Source organism: Xiphias gladius, chromosome 15, assembly GCF_016859285.1.
Source record: "Xiphias gladius isolate SHS-SW01 ecotype Sanya breed wild chromosome 15, ASM1685928v1, whole genome shotgun sequence".
Taxonomy (NCBI): domain Eukaryota; kingdom Metazoa; phylum Chordata; class Actinopteri; order Istiophoriformes; family Xiphiidae; genus Xiphias; species Xiphias gladius.
The window spans coordinates 17,217,770-17,237,979 of NC_053414.1; the positions used below are offsets into that span (position 1 = coordinate 17,217,770).

Here is a 20,210-nt window from a genome sequence, read left to right on the forward strand (position 1 = left end):
CCCACACACACACACACACACACACACACACACACACACACACACACACACACACACACACACACACACACCCACACACACACCACATCCCTCCAGTGTGGAGTAGCAATGAAAAGAAAAGAGGAGAGACAGAAAGGGAGGAAGATTTTTTTAGATTAGTGAGTAATGCTGAATAAATATCCGGAGATTTGGTTGAGGGAGTCGGTCATGCTCATCGACTTGCAAACATCCTCCATTTTTTCTCTGTCTCCCCCCTTCTTTCTTCCTTTTCTTTCTCTCCCCTGTCCCCCTTTCTCTTCTGGCCTGGTGTCAGCCTACAAAAGGGCCACAGTACAAAGGAAAGAAACAGGCTTGAGACACTCAACCCAATTACTATTGATCAGTCTGCACTCAGGAGGACAGATATGCACTCACCTGCACACGCACACGTACACAGCCATTCAAGCCCACATGCACAAATCAGAGATATGAGAAGTCCTGTAAGGTCACGGACAGTTATTTGTTCACAGCTGATTTTTTAACAGGGGCCACGCAGCACTCTTTAAATAAAATTCTAAAAAAAAAAAAAAAAAAAAAACTCAAATCATGTAACGCTTTTCCAGGATACACGGCTCTGGTTTGTCATTTAATTTTCATATTTGTGGTTCAAAAAGCATAGTAGACAAAAAGATAGAAAAGGTAGAAAAACGTGAAGGCAAAACCAGAGATCAAGAAAATGAAAACACGCATCAAGGTGGTGTGGTGGTGGTGGCATGTTAGGTGCCACTAAACAAAAATAACTTTTGTAGGCTGTGAGAATATCAAACAATAACACAGTATTAAAACAATGATCTTAAATCATTGAGTGCTGATAAAGTTTTGCTAATTGTTTAAATTGTTACAGTACATTTCTTAATTCCCAACCTACCTGTACATTTGGCACATATCCTCTTTAACAGAAAGAGATAGTTTTTTCTCATGTACCTAAAATAGAATCTTTTCAGCTTTCCACCATATTTTGGGGTATCTCCTTTACTTGTAGAGTAGGTCTGGGATTCCTTACGTCAAAAAAAAAAATGCATATTTTAGAAGAATTTCATCATTCAAGCCTAAAAACCTGAAGGCTAGACATTGAGAAATTTCCTCATGCAGCGAGATAGAAAAATACCCTTAGTTCTTTAGCTTCAAATACATTAAAATCTGCTAAAAGGTGTAAAAACTAACTAATAATATTTTTCATTGGCTGCTGCTCACATTTAATGTGTTTTAACTTAGTACTCACGGAAGTTCAGAAACCCACCTTTGATCAAGATTGCATTCTGGGACTGAATTAAATTAAAAATAAATAATTTATAGATTTGGTTTTTAAAAATGATTTTTACAACATCAACCCCACTGACTTTGTCAAAATTCTAAACTGATTGTAAGAGGAATGTAAATCTTTTTCAGACTAAAGTGAATGATGTTAAAATATTTTTTAGAAATAAATTTCACGTTGGGTGATAAATACAAGACTAGTACAACAGCTGCGTACTGTTAGGTTTTTCGATACTTAAAGAAGAGACCTGGAGCTGCAGTAGACCCTGAGGATGTTCCAGCTAATCCTAAGAAAAAAAAGACTGCATAAAACCCAAATACCTTCTATTTGAAGAAGTCTGACCAAAACCTTTAAAAGTTTGCAAAGCCCTGCTCATAGGCGCATGCACATGTACTCACAGACACACAAAACTAGTCTCACATTAAGGGTGTGATGAACTCTGTATGTTGTCTGGAAGCCTGCGCCGAAATATCAATGACTAAACTCCCCAACGAGCTGGTAACTATCTCCTTCACTCTGATTTTATCCTCAATAATTAATTTCCTCTCCCAATGCCGACTTCAGCTTTATCGGTCGCTTGCTGCCAGAATCTCAGCATTCCATTTAACCATAATCCCCCGGATAAAGGGGCAGCGTAGGTGTGTTAATGCACAGGCATGTGCACACAGGAACACGTGCACGAGCAAAGACTTAAACTTCATTCACAGACACACAACGTCATAAAAACCAGGTACACAGACACAGAGATGTACACAGTGAGCTTGTCATACCAATGCTGGGCCATTTCTCCAACAAAGGAAACTTAGCCCTCAGATAATCACCATTTATCACATTTAGACACATCAACCCTCTATGGTGGAAGTCTGAATATGGAGAATGAGGACACAGTGTTCACTGTCAGCTATGTGACCTTTCGAACACATCAACATACAAGATGGATTAGCACAGGCAAGCCTATAGCTTGATTCCTGACCCTTCGAGCCCAGCATAGCAACAGCCACGTAACCAGGGCTTGGTCTTGTTGCATGGAAGGATGGTTGGGAATAGGAGTGGAGGAATAAAGAGATGGGATGGATGGAGGGAGGGGTGGAGCTCAAGGGTTAGGGGAAGAAAGGTGGAGTGTGGGTATAGATGCACACTGATGTTGAATTTCTGAATCCCTTTAGTCCGTGCTCGTTCTAGAAATCTGCGAGAGATCATGCCAATAAATTCCCTTCCCCTTATGACGGTATTACAATCTTTTCACTACTGATCACACAAACGTTTTTCTTTTCTGAAATAATGAATTGTTTCCAAAACAGTCCAAAGCTAAGCAGGTATGTAGGTTTTACTCATATTATTTAGTGCCAGTTTTCATAGGAAATGTTGTCAAAGCAGCAGCATCAAACAAGCGTGAAAGTTTGCTGGCAGTCAAAGGCTTTTAAACACCGTATATTTCAGCACATTTATTAATTTAAGTAATGCACCCAATGTAAACACCCACAAATTAGTAAATATAAGGAAAAAATAGGATGAAAACGAGTGAAAATTACCCAAATCCTTGTTAACCTGACTCTTATAACAACTGATGTTATCATTCCTACGTTTTTTTTAAAACATATAGTACCTTTTCAAGATATGGGCCTTGTCTGAGAAGAAACAGTTGACGACTGACTGTTGTGAGTTGGCTTTTGCCTCCCATGACAGCTGCTTGAGTATTTAGCACGTTCCACCAAACACCAAACGAAACACATAAATCCTGGTATTTATGGGGCCTATCAACTGGCAATCTCTCAGATCATAATGGGACTCCTAATTAGTGCTTTAGTGAAGGCAGGTGTGATGGAAGGGTCAACCAGTTAACGTTACACATATCATAAACATGCAGAGAGTATTAGCATCGATTTACAGTGATGGAAAAGCACATGAGAGTGGATAAAATCAGAATACAATCAAGGAAACAACAGAAAAGAAATCAAAAAAGAAGGAAAATATGAAGGAAAAATGAGTGAGGGAGAAAGAAAGAGAAATAGAGAGACAGGAGGACGAGGGAAGGGCTAGATTGACTGAAATTGTGATGAGTGCCAGCTAGGCCAGACCAGGCCCAGCTGGTCTCTGTCTGACGAGTGCCTTAATTAAGAGACATGGGGAGAAGCCTTGGAATGGCCACATACACGCTGCCAGGAGCCCCTGGAGAGGAAACTGCTAAACAGGCACACTTGTGTGTCTATGTGGTACACTGCCAAACACACACATGCACAACCATCCTCTGGGACCCTGTGAAAAACATTGTCTCGCTATTATTAGGCAACCCTTTGCATACCGGAGTGAGTGTACTAACCCTAAACGTGTCTCTTTTGTGTGTTTGGGGTTCTCGCTCTTATCCTGTTGACTGTTTAACTGAACTTCTGGTTCCAAAACAGTTCTCACTCCTGCTAGTGCCGGTGCCCACAGAAGAAGAGGAGAGCCGAAAGGGGGGAAAAAGACGAGGTGAGTGGAGAAGGGGTGATTTTGTGGATCCATGACTGCCTTTGCTGCCCCCCGCCCCAAACTCATCCCGCTCGCCCCTCTTCCTCCTGTTCCTCATCCCAAAGCGTATTAATATTAATACATATCCCTCCTACCCCATCCCCTCAACTCCTCCATTCCCAAAAAAATATCAGCACCCTAGGCTACCAGTTAATAAAGCCCTCTCAACGACCCCTCCCTGCCTAAAAGCCAAGGAAAGACAATAAGAGGAAAGTTCTCCGGCCAAATAAAAGAACAGAAATTAATACAGTCCCACAGGACCTCCCTCCGTCCCACTGTCACCCCCCACAATAATTTGATTTCCTATTAAGTGATTGCTTAATTATAATGATTATTATTGGTAATTGTAATTGACGTTTTTTTCACTCCACTAGTCTCCTCTCTGTCCCTTCACTCCCGTCCTCCTCTTCAGCTCTTCTTAAAAAGGACAAGACATTGATGAAAATGCACAGGGGAGCGAAAAAGGGGGAGAAATTGTGTCTAAGATGGTGTAAATCAGGCAAAACAGAAATATGACAACATTTAAAATGCTGTTACAGTCTCCCACATGCTGTCCACCAGTACATGCAATGTGGGATTAAGGTGTTGAGCCTTAGAAGTTTTATTTAATCATAAATGAATGTGTTTCCACGTGTGTGTGTATGTGTGTGCATGTATTTGTCTAGATGTCTTATCCTGTAGCTTCAGGGCACAATGTCTGCTGCAGGTCTCCTTGGAAAAGAGATTCTTGCTCTCAATGGGATACCATGGTTAAATAAAGGTTAAAGCAGAAGAGTGGGATTTCCTATTCTAGCCCCCCTCCACACACACACACAGACACACAGAGACGTGCACACGGACACGCAACTACAGTAGGGACCCTCTGGTCTCCAGTTTATTACCCCTTCCTCCAGGCTACAGTTACTGCCAACGGGAGGTTGTGTGCTTCTGCTACAAAAAAATACACCACAAAAAAAAACAAAAAAACAACAACAACAACAAACAACAACAACGAGAACCTTTGACACCTTCGCCGGCACATTTGACATTTACAATTACAGAAATCAAAAACCACAATTCACCAGCATCACAATAAAAACGTACCGTGTTGAAAACTATTTCATTTAACGTCACATTCTTTCTCTATTCGGAACTAAAGATGGTGAAACTCCGTTCCAGTGGGCCAAGGCACGGTTATTGGGCTCACCTCAGGCGTGGTGAGGCCGACATTGGCTCTCTCTCTCTCTGTCTCTCACACACACACATACATACACACTTTTGTCTTTAGATGCACACACCTTCACACTCCAACACACACAACACCCAACCTCGCATCACACCTTCACTTTCACTCCAAAATGTTTTCTCATTTCCACAACACAAAATATTAAACTGCCAGTCCATATAAAATACCTTTGATAAGAGTCTCTTCTATCATAACAAATTATCAATTGATTAACGAGAACACTTTCAAACCAACTTAAATTCAAGATCTAAATGTCATCCACCGACTGAAGGATGTCAGTTTCAAGGCAGCTAAGGCTGTGGTGTGTGTTGGTGTCTGTAGGTTTAGCCGACCTGCTTTCTACTAGATTATATTTAAATGCTGCCCCTCACTCACTCTGATGAACAAACAGTGAACATTAATACAAATGAGCACCTGCAGCCGCAACCACAGATGTCTGTGGGTGTTTCTTAGTCAAAGTTTCCCAGAAAAAAATAGAGAAATTTTCATAGATTATTTTGACAAAGATTACTTTCAGACAGGATGGCTTGTCCCTTCCAGATGCAGATAAATATGGTGTAAATAAACTGCTTAACAGCGCTAAGGGATTTTGCAGCAGAACCACAGCTAAATTAGAATGTCTGCAACAGCTAATAGCAGGATAGTAATTTAGTAATTCTGCCATATGAATGCAAGTAGAAGAAGAAACGGGTTGCAATAAACAATTAATCCATACGACATTGTTAAAATAAAATCTCTATTTCTACAATTATGTAAAATAAACCTTTTTGTTTTGCCTATATCACATTGTTAAATTTCACATTTGACCAGAACCATGAAGTGAAAACTAATATCAATCCAATGAACACAAATTAATTTCAGCACCAATCCATCCTAACATTGTCACAACTCAAATTGCATCAACTTAAAGCTTCAAAGAAAACCGATTCAAATGTGGCTGACATGTTGCCAATCTGAAACGGCTCACAAGATAAACAGCTGTTTCATTTAACTCAAAAAACATGGCATGGAAACGAGATATGCAGTCTTGTGCGGCGCCACACCAGGTCAAGTGTTACATGAGAGGGTTCAACTGTAGAACCATCAGCAACACACAGACAGGACTGACTGACAGCGCTGGATGTCAGTGCGTGCAGACAGAGATCCTGCCGTGTTAGAGCCATTCTGAGATCTTAGCCTGGAGACAAACCGGCCCTGACCGACAGCAACACCGTGGCCGGTCCTTTTTCAAAGCTTGTCTCATCCACTTTAGCTTACCCACTCTCATCTCTCTCTTTCTCCCTCTGTCTGATGCTGAGCCCCTGCTGCCCATCCCTTCCCTTCTGCAAAGATTTCTTTGGACAGAAACTCAAATGTTACTTCACATTCCTTCTGATTTTATCCAAATTTCTACTGCCTCCCTTCCTGTTGTTCTTCACTTGTATAAATGACCATTCTTCCTCAGTTTTTCCAGAAAACACAGGGAAAACTAGACGGCATGGGTCTAAGGTAAAAGAAGGATTAAACAATTGATAGAACTAAATTGACAGTGAATCTGTTCAGCAATGACATGAACAAGAGAGTAACAATGAAAAGTGAAATGAGACAGAAAAGGGGCAATTTACTGAAACTTCCTTGACGGTTGCGCATACTGTTAGTAAAATAGTTACAGTAAAAGTGAAGGCTGAGTTCACAGGATACTTAACACATACTCGCTGATGAGTATGTCCAAAAATGGCAAAAGACCATAGATGTCATCTTTAGCTAAGTAAAATCATCACTAATGATTGTAAAAAACAAAGATATATATTTTCAATAAGCAAATCATGACATTGAGGCCAAATGTTTAAGGATCTACAAAGAACACTCAAAAGGACACAAGAAGCAACATAACTGAGGCTGTCACCTCATGAAAGCGGTTACCGAGGGGACTTTTCATATTACAAAGAAAGTGCTGCTTCATTTACCATATTACAGTTGTTCAATCAAAAAAATTTTAAAAATGAAAGCATCAGGCTCTCAACTGAATTTCTACGATTTATTTTGCATGCGCTAATATTAGGCCTACAGAGTAGTCTCATCTAATTTGCATATCCTCTGTAAAAACTGGATAATACAAGTCAAACTATGGCACAGCGATTTCATGGTGAGTGTATCCGTGTGTGTGTGTGTGTGTGTGTGTGTGTGTGTGTGTTGGGTACCAAACTAGGTGTGTGTGTGTGTGCCTGTTCAAACACACTGTGTGGTAGTGTGGGTGTGGCGTTACACCTCGTGTGGCACTGGGCAGCCAAGATAAGAGCTGATCCTATCAATGCCTCCCTTCTGCAGCGCCTGCCCGCCCACCCACACACCCACAACACATACACACACACACACACACACACACACACACACACACACACACACACACACACACACACACACACACACACACACACACACACACACACACACACCTAGTGTGGTACCCAACATGCCACTGTAATCTCATTTTACAATCCCGATGCCCTGAACATAAACACGCACTCTCACTCATAATCAGAGCCACAAACACAGACGAGCCAGCTAAATCCATATTTCAGTCTGTTCATACTGTACACTGACCTGTGAGTTATAATGATACACACCTAAAAATATACAAAGGCCAAATGAGGTCTAAGACTGCAAGGAGCTGCAGGAAAAAAGCTCCTAGCCCAAAGTAGCATCCCACACAAAAAGGTACAGAGTGAACACACTCATACCACAGCTTTTAATCAGACTACGAAAACTATTTTTGTTATGCAAAACTACACCGAACAGCATGACAAGATTATGAAACACAGCAACTTGAAAAGAAAGGAGGAACGAAGAGAAGAGAAGAGAAGAGAAGAGCAGAGCTTACCTTCCTCCTCTGTGAGACAGAGAGAGCTAACATTTTGGTACAAACACACAGACACACTCCATTCTCTAATTCACCAAGACTTTCAGTCAAACGTACACATCGACACACACACACACACACACACACACACACACACACACACACACACACACACACACACTGACACACTCTGATGTGATCGGCCACCCCGATAGCGAGCCAGAGCTGACTCTCTAAGCCTCAAACAAAGTTTGGTGTGCACTGACCAAGACCGAGGGGACCAAAAAAAAAAAAAAAAAAACCAAGGAGAAAACTGGGGGGAGCAACAGAGAGAGAAAAAAAAAGTGTGACCACTGAGTGAAGTTTAACCACTTACGATTCAGGTTTAGCTCCAGCACACCCCGCCTACACCCCGGATTCATTCACAGGCATGTACACGCACACCTCTCCGGGTTGGAGAAGCACTGAGCTGGATTTTGGGAGGCCCTGCTTTTTCTCTCTTGTTCCATCTGGCTGCTGCTGCATGGCTGCCGGACAGGCAGACGGCCCTGGCTCATCCCCCTTTTCTCTACTATCTTTTCTTTTTTCCTTATCCAGTGTCCCTACAGATCGACCTACCAACAGCTGCCCCTTGCAGCCAGGTGACAGATAGCCACTCGGGCTGTGAGTGTGTTCGCGTGTGTCTCCATGTGTCCATGTATTTGATAAAACCATATGTGGGGAAGCGAGAAAAGATTAGATTGTAAAAGTATGTGAACAAGTGACACTATGTAGGAGAGAGACAGAATGAGAAAGAGGATGAAAGGATTCAATTTCTGTAGGTGAGAGGGAGAGACTAAGTGTAGTGAATGTGATTTGATGGTGATGCTGAGATGGGGTTTAGGCGTACAAATACTATTAGTCACTGCTGTGCAAACTTGTTACTCACATTGACACACACACACACACACACACACACACAAACACACACACACACAAATGTGAAAACACAGCGTAGGCACCCACCCTACAAGAGTCAACACACAACATGGCATATAAAAACAGAAAACAATCTTTAAATTCATCCAACAGACCTGGGTTATGGATGTAACGGTTATTGTAGTCATAAAAATTCATCCAGCCATATCTCAGTGACATAAAATTGGCCTTCTCTCCCCACTTCTTTGGAAAATAAAAGGAGCATGTGAAACAAATTCCCAGAAGAAGAAAAGAAGTCCGCTAAGTATCTTGTTTTCAAACAGTATTAAACCTACACCAGCAGAGGAGTAGGAGGAGGGTAGGGATCCTCAAAGCTGTGTCCCAGTTCTTTACCTCATACTTGCTGTACACAGTATGCATTATATGCTAAAGCAAATGATTTTCAATCTTCAAAAAACGTTGTAATTCTTGGTTAAGTTTTCCAGAATCTTTCTACAGCTATCACACCACCATCTGCGTTTTCTTTTTTTTTTTTTTAATGTTTTGCAGTTGTGACCAGCTCCTTTATTTCCATAGTGAAATGCGTCCCTGGAACACAGTCTACAGCAACAGCACAAAGGTCGAGCATTTTTTGATATACATACTGTTTTGAGTATATTAAAAGGACCGAGATGGTACGGTTTCGGGGTTAATGTCTTATTTCATAAACATGTATTGATTTTGGTGAACATAGCAGAGGTGGTCTTTGTTTCAGACATGGTGGCCCAACTCTGCTATAAAGCACAGCGGGACACCCTGACTGGAGGATTCTATATTTTTGTATCCATTCACAAATCCCATGAAAAGACCAAAAACCAACAATGTGTTAGTTTGCATATATATATATATATATATATATATATATATATATATATATATAAAATAAAAAATAAAATTGAATTGAACTGAATTGAATCTGTAAAAACAGGTCACAAATATATACTTTCATTTTGAAAAAAAGTCTCACTTTTTTGGGCACTGTAAAGAGTAAAGCGTGCAGGACTTGGGAACTATTTTCACCTTTGGATTAATACACATTTGGCGCACAAGTGAGTATTAACTGCACCGGGACTGACTCAAAATAAACTACATTTCGTTGTCATGAAGGCACATGTCCGTGCAACAGTGTGGCTCACTGATGTGTTTTAATAGTTTCTGGACAACAACAGAGCTCTCTGGCACAGAAGTATAAGCTATCAAAGACTTCACGGACAACTCTTGTTAGGATCAATTTATTGTTGGTTTTGTTAACATTATGTTTTGGCCCCTTTTTTGTGTGAGCACACAACATACCCAAAACCCCCTAAAATTACTGTGTAGTATAGAATTGGAGCACAGCTCAAGACTGTTCAGACTCGTCCCTAAAATTTCCTTGCCTTCATTTCCTTTTTCTTTTTTTTTTTTGACAAAACCCTCCTACTTTAAAGACCCCTTCCACACCACACCCATTGCCCCCCATGTGCAGACATGAGGTCAAGCTCCAAAGATCACAGAGAGAAGCCAGACGAGAGAGAGGGAAAGAAAGAGACACAGAGACCTAAAATCCTCCTTTCCTCCCAAAACCAGGCCAAAACCTCAAGCCTTCCCATCAACTCCAGACCCCCTCCTTTAGCCGAGTTGTGTGTAGAGGAGGCAGTGAGCACTCTTGCAGAAACATCAGCCCAGGGAAATTCAAATGAGGAGGAAACAGTGAGAGAGACACAGAGAGAGAGGGAGAGTGGGAGAGAGCACAATAGTGAGAAAATGGGATAAAAGAATGAGATGGGAGAGGGTTAGGTAGGAGGGAGAAGGAGGGGGAAGCTGGTGAGAAGCTGGAGAGGTTGCTGAGGCTGCAGGTTAAGATAATGTGGAGATCTGAAGAGATTTGCAGGGAACATTTTTATTCATTTTTTGATTACTCCCATCTCTCCCGACCCCCCCTCTCCGCATTGTTGTCTCTCAGTTTGTTTGTTTTTGGCATTAGCGTTATGACTGTTGGTATGCGTGTGTATGTACACACGCATGCTGATTAGAACTGGAATATTTTATAAACACAAATATTCACACTCACACAAGCCTGCACGCACATATCAATACATAATACACATAAACATACTCAAGGATGGATCAGAGAAGAGAGCGACTGGGCAGACAGTGCCAAGAATGCTTAGGGCTTACAAACTCGTAAACATGCAGACACAGATGCCGCATATGTACATACAAACATGCAAGCACACGGATTGCTCGCAGCGTAGCCCATCGCTGTGTCCGCTCCTTATCAATTTGCTTCAGGTAGGCTAAGTGTTCTGAATGAGCTGGACCATACAAAATTACTTACTGCTTCTATTCTCCTGGTCACACACACATTCAAATGCACAAAAACATAACACAAAGCTTTGAACAATGCACAACATACCCAGTGCAAAAACAGTACGTACACATAAACGAGGCCACAAGTTAACAAAGACACACCTGCATTGCTGTCAGACCCTTGCTCCAGGTTGAGTGAGATGGAATGGTCTCCGTCCTGCTTCCCTCGACCCAGGATCATCCAGCTCTCCAGAACATCTGAATCAGAAGAATCGGAAGAATCGGACTCAGATTTGGATTCAGACTCTTCCGAATCGGATTCTGAGCTGCTGGAGTCCACCGTCACCGGCGCACTGAGACTCCTCTTCTTTTTCCGGTCTCCCTAGATGAACAAACAACAACCATACTGTAGATGTCAATACAAAGCTTTCAGTTGCACCCTCATGCATCCCTTACAGACCTGCTCAAACCACTGTCTAGCTGTGAAGTAAGGGTTAAATAAAATAAGTTTTAAAAACAACAAAAAACAAAAAAAAACAAAACCGTCCATTCATACACCGTTTCACATTAACCTTATTTCTTGTTTAACAGCATGAATAAATTCTTCTACAGTTAAACTTTTGGTCAATGCTCCGGTACAGCAGCAAGTCATTTACTAGCATTGCTACACACTCCAGCATTGCTGCAGCTACACATGCTCAACACGTATCACATAAACATACACATAAACATAACTTGACAGCATCTAACCTCCCTAACGAAGGACTGCTTTAAGACAAAAGGGTGCTGACGGTGAAGGACAACTGAAGGTCTCTGATGTTTTCTTAGCAACTGAAGAGAATCAAGGAACCACTAAACAGTGACTATTGCCCCAGCAAAGGATATGTTCAAATCTGTCTTAAAACAAAAGTCAGATGCCCATATGTACATTGCATCCTGTAATCACTCCTCCTGGCCATTAAGAGATCCCTTTCTAACGAACTTCCAATATAAGCGATGGAGGGCAAAATCCACCGCCGTCCTTCTGTGCAAAAATCCAAACATTTTCTGAAGGTAATGAGGCTACAACAGTCTGAGTTAAAGAAAATAAACTGCATATCTTTCAAAGTTATGCTATTTTTAGTATGAAACTGCAGTGCTCGCTGAGCTGCGGTGGAGAGACAGTAACAAAATTACATAATTACGACTAGGATACTCTTCCTTTTTATTTTCAAATTCAGACATGTCTGACTTACTGCTTTACAATCCAGAAGCGCAGGAAAACGCCATCAAATTTGGATGCCTCAAATCAGGCAAGTCCATCAATTAAGGTAACTGAATACAAAAAAATGCTAGAATTTCTGTCTTCCCCAAGACGACACAGGAGGAACATTCTCCAAGAGTTCTGGTAATTACAAGGAGTTTATGATCCCAAGTCATGAACACTTAATTAAGGGTCGACCGATTATCGGTCAGGCCGATTATGGAATACGATATTCAGCATTTTTACGACTATCGGAATCATTACTTTTTTTTAATCCAATTGCCAATAGATTCATTTAAAAATGCTCTCTGATGCAGCTCCCTCTCTCTGTGTAGTCACCACGCTGTGGTCTTGAGCAATGTCTCGCCCACAGCACTATCTGATTGATTACACATCATGAGTAATAGCATATCAACACTGAAGGCTACAGGCACAGATGGGCACAGAGAGATGAGTTTGCAGACTGAAGCAGCTCTGGTGAGCGAGCGGAGCTGTGTGGCAAAGGTGTGTCCGAGCCTTAAGGCAGCAGATGTTGCTGAAGTTTCAATCAACATCACAACCCTCTACGCTGAAGCTGCAAAAACACCACAATCTTATGGCCAAGTTGATCTGTTGATCCCAAACACAGTGAGCAAGAGAGAGCAGGAGAGTGAGGGGGAGAGAGAGAAGCCATTGCTAACTGCTCAGCTAAAGTAAGTAGCAGATCTGAATATTGTGTACACAACACTGGGATTAGCGAGAAAGTCGCTAGAAGACGGAGAGAGCAATGAGCAATGAGCTTGAGCAGGACTAGTGCTAGTTTAAGTGTACAGCGGGCAATTAGCTGCTGTAATGATGAAAATAGCTAAATTAGCTGGGTTCAGATAAAGCAGCACAAAATGCTACCAATAACACAGAAACACTGGCAACTGGAAATGAGACAATATACTTAAGCATGTGAATGGCCACTCACTACTGTTACTTCAAAGAAATTTTACTCAAGTAGCAGAAAAATTACTTGTGTAAAAATGTACTCACATAAAATTACGAAGTAAGTCCATTAAAATTTACTCTGAGTAAACATTACTGCGTTACGTATTTAAAGGGGGAAGGGGAGGGGCAAACAGTGTGATATGGTGATAATAATTATATATGATAAAATTATTTAAGTCAAAGAACATCTTTATGCTACAAAGCGTATATGCATTGGTATTTTTCCATGGTGAGAACCACTTCGAAAGCAACTAATAAATTCCAGTAAGGCACTTTGTAGCCTGTGCATACAACTGATAATTACAAATATACACTCAGTTGGATATAACTAATGTAGTCTTATACAACTTTCCTGAAATAAATAGAGGTCATAATGTTAAGTTTTTATTAAAATTACTTTGGAGTCGCTGAATCAACGGTATGGTCATTCTGGAAGAGGTAGTGTGTGGTGCTGTTGAGCTGTGTTGCATTATACAGACAGATGTTTTTGTTATTTAGCCTACCTTCATAGGTATAAGTGGGGTAGACAAAATAAGAGAAACACCTGGATACCACAACGGGTGTCCATAGACTTTATGTAGCAGTAGTTTTGTGTTGGAGTTTGTGTTATTCCTAATTTTGACACCAAGATTTTCATTTTTACTGTAAATGCATAACGGTTCCAAATATCGGTTATCGGTCTCCTAGATTACTAACAGATTGGTATTGGAACTGGCCCTGAAAAAACCAAGTCAGTTGACCCCTAATCTTAATCCCACAAAGTCAATAGCTAGAGAAGAGCTAGTCTTCGCTTGGGAAGGGTATTGTTAGGATTTGATCAATACTACTAGTCTTACCGATAGTCTGTCCGTTACTTCATCAATATTTTTATTGTTTCTTCTTTATTACTGTGCAAAAAATAATACTAAATTCACGACAGGAGTACAATTTATTCATTATTTTTATATAATAAAACATTGTTTCAAGAGCAGTAACAATGATGTTTAGAAAAGCTAAGTCACATAAGTCACAATATCTCCCTGGATACAAAGGTAAATTTTTAATCCTCGATAAAATTAATTATGGTCCTTAAACTAAAACACTGAGTGAATTTTAAAAAAGATGCGACTATCACTTATTTATCCTCTGTTATCCTCCCTCTTCCTGCTGATATGGATTCATTGTTGGCCTGGTACTGCTTTTAGGAGGGAGGAGGGGCTGTTTTGGGAATGGAGGCTACTGTCTCAGTCAGAGAGTCTACAAGAATTGTCCAAAATTTAAAAGGTACATGGCTAATTAGGCTAAACAGTTGGGCTACAATCAGTCAGCTGCAGTTTTAGCTTGTTTATAACCATTTGCTATTAGCCTAACAAGCACGTTCTGGCTTAAACACTCAGGCGGTGGATGGGAGATGGCGGGCAAAGCAGTTGAAAATATATGTTTTCTGCAAATATGAAAGGGTGTTTTGATAAATTACTCTTATTAACTTTCTACTCGCAATGGTTTTATTGCACTCACAGTAACAAGAATAGTTGTTGTCAACTCGATTAAATATGCAATTTAGCTAATTTTAACGCAGTGTCATTCCCTCTTCATTGGCATCTCTGCTTAGTAGAAAACATGTCTGTATAGGTTGTAGTCGAGTAGTTACCTCAAGCAGTGATTGAAACTAACTGTATTAACGATACTGTAGACAATTACATACAGCAAAGCAATCACACACACAACATCTCTCTCTCTCTCTGTGTCCTCTACCTGTTGTGCTGGGGTGGAAGTCTGCAGCCGGTGTAAGCCTTTACCCTTTAAGGCACAGACCCCTTCATCATCGGCAGAGTCATCCTCAGAAATGGAGATAACATCAGGGCTGGAGTCAATCACGATGACCTCCTCAAAAAGTGATGACGACCTCTGACCTTTAGGATCACTTTTCCCCTTCTTCTGCTTCTCAGGTTCGTCCCCCTTCTTCTTCTTCATTTGATGCCGTAGCTTGCTTATGTTAGGTGAAGGAGGCCCACCTTCTCCGGTGTGTTCCAGTTCTCCTTCAGCATCTGAAGTTTTCTCAGTCACCTCCAGCTGCTGGCTGTCCTGGCCCTCCCCCCTACCTCTGCTCTCCTGCTCCTCCGTCTCCCCAGCATTAGAGGAGTAGTGGAGCTGGCTATAGAGGCGGAATTCCAGCTCGCTGTTGGCCTCTGACCCCTCAGATTCTCCATCATCCTCTTGGTAGAGATCATCCTCCAACTCCTCACGGTCTTGATAGCTGCAGTACATCACCCTAACAACACTCTCAGTACACACAAGCGCACACCTCACCAGCACCCACACACATAAACACTCACGCCTGGGACGACGGTGACCTCAGTGGCTGCAGCTGACTGCAGGGATAAAAACACAGACACAAAAACAAATATTGGTTAGAGTAATCAACTCATCACATTGAATAAATTATTGCATGAAGTAATGTAATATTGTATTAAATTTGCACTTAAAAGACAACTCTTTCGCATGTTTAGCCCATTTACTGTAAATAATGCATATTTAAAATTGTTGCTAATCATTTTTATTGTAGTTTGGTCTATAAAATGTCAGAAAATATTGAAAAATTCCAATTACAGGTTTCTAAATCCCAAAGTAACATATTCAAATTGCTTGTTTTGTCCTGTCAAATGGCAAAATAGTTGTTGATTAAGTTAATCGACAAATCGTTTCAGCAGTTAACACATTCACATTGATTACATCTTTCTAGGCAGCAAGTTTACCAGTACCAGTAAGATAAAGTAGCTTTACATATTTAATCCATCACAACAAATCTGTTAGCTTTTCTCTCAAAGCTACTGTGTTTTCATTTATAGTATGACATTTGAAACTATTTTTGAGGACTTCCAGGTGATTCAAGTGCTGGTGTGAAGCTCCAAAATCCCCTAGTTAAAAATCAGATACTAAATAGTATCATACTTTTGTAGTAACAGCTTTGTTTTTTCTGTCTCCAATTTAGAATCTGTTTATGTCAAATCTGAACAGTCACTGTCCTAACGTGTGTAATGTGGACCTTCACATCTGGCTGACACCCGATCCACTAATACAAATCCACTCGAATGGACTGATGCATATATAGTGGAGCTGAAACGATTAATCGATTCACATTTGACGATCAATTGTTTCAAGAATTTTTTCAAGTAAAAATGCCAAACATTTGCCGGATCCCAAATGTGTGGATTTAATGCTTTTCTTGGTCCTGTATGACAGTAAACTGAATATCTTTAGTTTACCACTGCTGGTCAGATAAGAACAGATATTTAAAGATGTCACCTCAAACTGTGATGGGCATTTTTTATTATTTTCAGAAAACTTATAGACAAGAAAACTCATTGATGAATAAGTAACGAAAATAATTGTTAGTTGCTGCCCTACAGTTACTTAAACTTATCATCTACAGCACTGAAGAATAAGTGGACACAGGCCACTATCAATTACAGGAAGGGAACAGATTTCGGTCTTGCTCTGAAATCCATAAGGGCTTGTTAACAAAGCTGAAAGAGAGCACGGTTCAGCTGCACTCATATTTTTTTTTTTTTTTCACCTCTAGACCATTTCATCAGAGCTTTGGTGGTAAGACGCAGCTTGGATCTAGGTTTATCTTCTGTCCAGAACTGAGTTCAACAAACACTTAACATAACATAATCTGGGAAATTATCTATTTACTACTCTCTGTAAAACATGCACTGTTTTGCTAATTTTCCCAATTTCTGTCACTCTAACTCACTCTCTCACTCTCTCTCACACTCACACACACTCACACAAACACACACACAGGACAGAGAGGGGGCATCGGCCCATTGCTCTGTCCAGTCCTGCGTGTCTATGCCATGATGGTTGGAGATGATTGGCTCCCGGACCGCACACACTGCAGAAACGCCACGCTAGACAGTCACAAGATGCCCACCAGGGATTAAAGGGACAGAAAGAAGAGTCTAGGGTGAGGGGGTGAGGGAGAGCAACCGTTTTGAAGTTTAGTAGTGCACAGAGAGCTGGACCTGACAAATTACTTACTGGGTGTTACAGTGGTGGAATGTAAAGTTTTGTACATTCATGGTCCACCAACACAGGTGTTGTCACTTAATCTGCCTAATTAAAGCCCTGCTCAGGAATGTGTGGGTGTGCACAGACTGTGCTTGACATCTTGATCTCTCTCCTGTTAGCTTTGTTGCATCTGTAAAGGTGAGATAACTCACATCTCAAGGGATTTTCCACATAAGACATCTTGACAAGTTCCACTAGCTAAAGCACAGGTGTAAATTATAGATGTACCTCCGCAAATATTGATATCATAATTGGCCACACGCATAAATTACTGAATAGGCTATCCTTTCATACTTCTACTCCACATTTCAGAGGGGGAAAATTTTTTTTTACCTCCTATACGCCAGAGCGGAGAGACCTGCTGCAGACAGAGTGAAGGTAATGTTATTACCTAAAGTTATTTTTGCTGACCTGGCATCAGTACACACAAAAGTATGGCAGGATACCTGCAACAACAATCACTCAATAAGCTAGTAGTATGTACAAAGTTTGGATAATTGAGTCATGACTGATTATAAAATGATTATATAGATCCATTTCCCCTTTTCAGCTGTTAACATTCATAATTACGGAGTAAGTGATATGAACAAGCTTGCATTACCTTGGTAATACTGTTGCCAAAGTGTGTGTGTGTAATAAAGTCATATTTATGCTTAACCTATTTTATGATCTAATATTTTAAGACGGTTTTTATGCCAACATTTGCATATCATATACATTAGGAGATATCAAAGAGATATTTGCTGGCAATGAATGATGATGTCAGTTATATCTGATAATTATTATTATTATTATTATTACTACTAATAAGATTTGGCGTGACTTCTACTTTTGTAAACATCAGAAAGCATGCCCCCCTGCGCAAATAACGAAACGTAAACAAAAGGTCTCTCTCTGTAGGGAATCTTTCCATAATGTTGTCAGACAGTAATAACAATCTGAGCCTGCCAGTGGAAAAAAGAAGCACTATTAGCGGACTACTTTGACGCGCACAAACCGCCTGTTTTATTACACTGTAGCCGTTTCGCAGCTGCTCGTTGGAGTGTTCTCGCTCATGATTGGACCGATTCCAAACATTTTTGGGAATGGAGGTGGTGGAGGGATACAGATACCATGGAGTCGAGTCCACCTCAACAACAGACCTGACTGGAAATGCAGCACAGAGGCTGTCTACAGGAAGGGACGGAGCAGTCTCTACTTCTTGAGGAAGCTTAGGTCTTTTTATATGTGCAGCAAGATCTTCTACCAGTCAGTTGTGGCCAGTGCAGCATTCCTCATTGTTGTCTGCCACGGCAGCAGCGTCAGAGCCAGTGACACCAACAAACTGAATAAACTGATGAGGAAGGCTGGCTCTGTGCTCAGGACTTCTCTGGAGCCCTTGGCGTTGGTTGTGGAGAGGAGGATGCTGCAGAAACTGTTGAACATCACTGCGAACATCTTGCATCCCCTCCACCACCTGCTGGTCAAACAGCGGAGCACTTTCAGTAGGTGACTTCTTCAGCTCCGCGGTGATAAGGAACACTACAGGAAGTCATTCCGGCCGGCTGCCATCACACTGTACAACGATTCTCCTCTGTGTCGGGTCAGGAGACTCCTCTGACAGCAGAGCCTCATTTTTTCCTAATGACAATATAGACTGCTCATCTGAACTTTAAGTTACACTATCCATAACATCGGTTATATTTCAGATTCATCCGCTGGTAATATTTCTAGTACTTCTGTATATACTGTTACCATACTGTGAAAATTCATACATTATACATACATTCTATGCACTTCTACATCCACTGACGATTCAGTGCCTTCCTGTACAGCTTTTTTATTTATTTTTTTTTGGCTTTCCACTGGACTTGCACTTATATCTTGTATTATAGTATATTACTATCATTGTACTGCATTTACTCAGCTCATAGTATAGTCTAGCAACAATTTCTTTCTATTTTTGTTGTACATTTTATTTAGTATATTTAAGTATTATGTGCAATTTAGCCTTCGATTGTATTTGTTTTTTACCTACCTCATTGTTTTTGTGATTTATGTGAAGTGGCTGCTGCAACGCTGCAATTTCTCCTTTGTGATTAATAAATTAATAAAGTACCATCGATTATCTGTCTGTCTGTCTGTCGGAGGGGAGACAAGGGGAATAAATGGGTAAGTCCAGTGATTTGAAGATGCTGTGTTGTCATGGTGTTTGGTTGTTTGGTTGCTCAGGAAAACACACACAGCAGAGTGACAGGTTGAGGTCCTGAGCACACAGCCCACTATTTCACTACAATGACGAAGCAAAATATCAGAAATCTCCGTTTTTTAAGTAATTATTCACTCTGGCTGTAGTTAGCAAGGTGCTAGCTGCAGCTAGCTGATGCTAACTAGCTAGCAGGTATACTGGGGAACAAGTTAGCTCCGTAAGAAGCTAGCTCTACATGTCTAAAACTTGCTCGGCCCCAAAACACAAAGGAGCTCAAAACTGTCGCCAAGCGGTGATTATTTCAGGGTTATTTCCACATGTCTACAGTCCCTGGTTAGCATGTGTCCCTCCTCGCTGTCCACGTGTTTATGGGCAGCCGGTCGGATGTAAACAATGAGGCACCGCAGTCGCAAACACGCATGAAAGGAAACAAACACATGGATTCAAAGTCGCCCTGCTCGAAGCCGCTGGTGTACATGTTTCACATTAAATGTCAGCAAGCAGGAGCTCACCTTTATCCAACAAACTGGGGAGGTTACAGGTGCCGAAGCTGCTCTCCTGCTTCCAGCCAGAGGGAGACAGACAAACTATTTCCGGGTTTGTCGGAGGTAAATAGGTTGGTCGACCGTAACGTTT

General features: G+C 41.1%; 1 protein-coding gene across 1 annotated transcript in view; it reads right to left on the minus strand.

Moving 5' to 3' along the window:
* Positions 1 to 20,210, minus strand: part of zcchc7 (zinc finger, CCHC domain containing 7) — a 53,111-nt gene extending 32,901 nt beyond the window's left edge. The window contains exons 1-3 of the mRNA XM_040146971.1: positions 20,087 to 20,210; positions 15,065 to 15,681; positions 11,278 to 11,497 (exon numbers count right to left, since the gene is read on the minus strand). Of these exons, the coding sequence (XP_040002905.1) occupies positions 11,278 to 11,497; positions 15,065 to 15,577 (733 nt within the window). The 5' untranslated portion in view covers positions 15,578 to 15,681; positions 20,087 to 20,210. The remainder of the gene's footprint in view (positions 1 to 11,277; positions 11,498 to 15,064; positions 15,682 to 20,086) is intronic.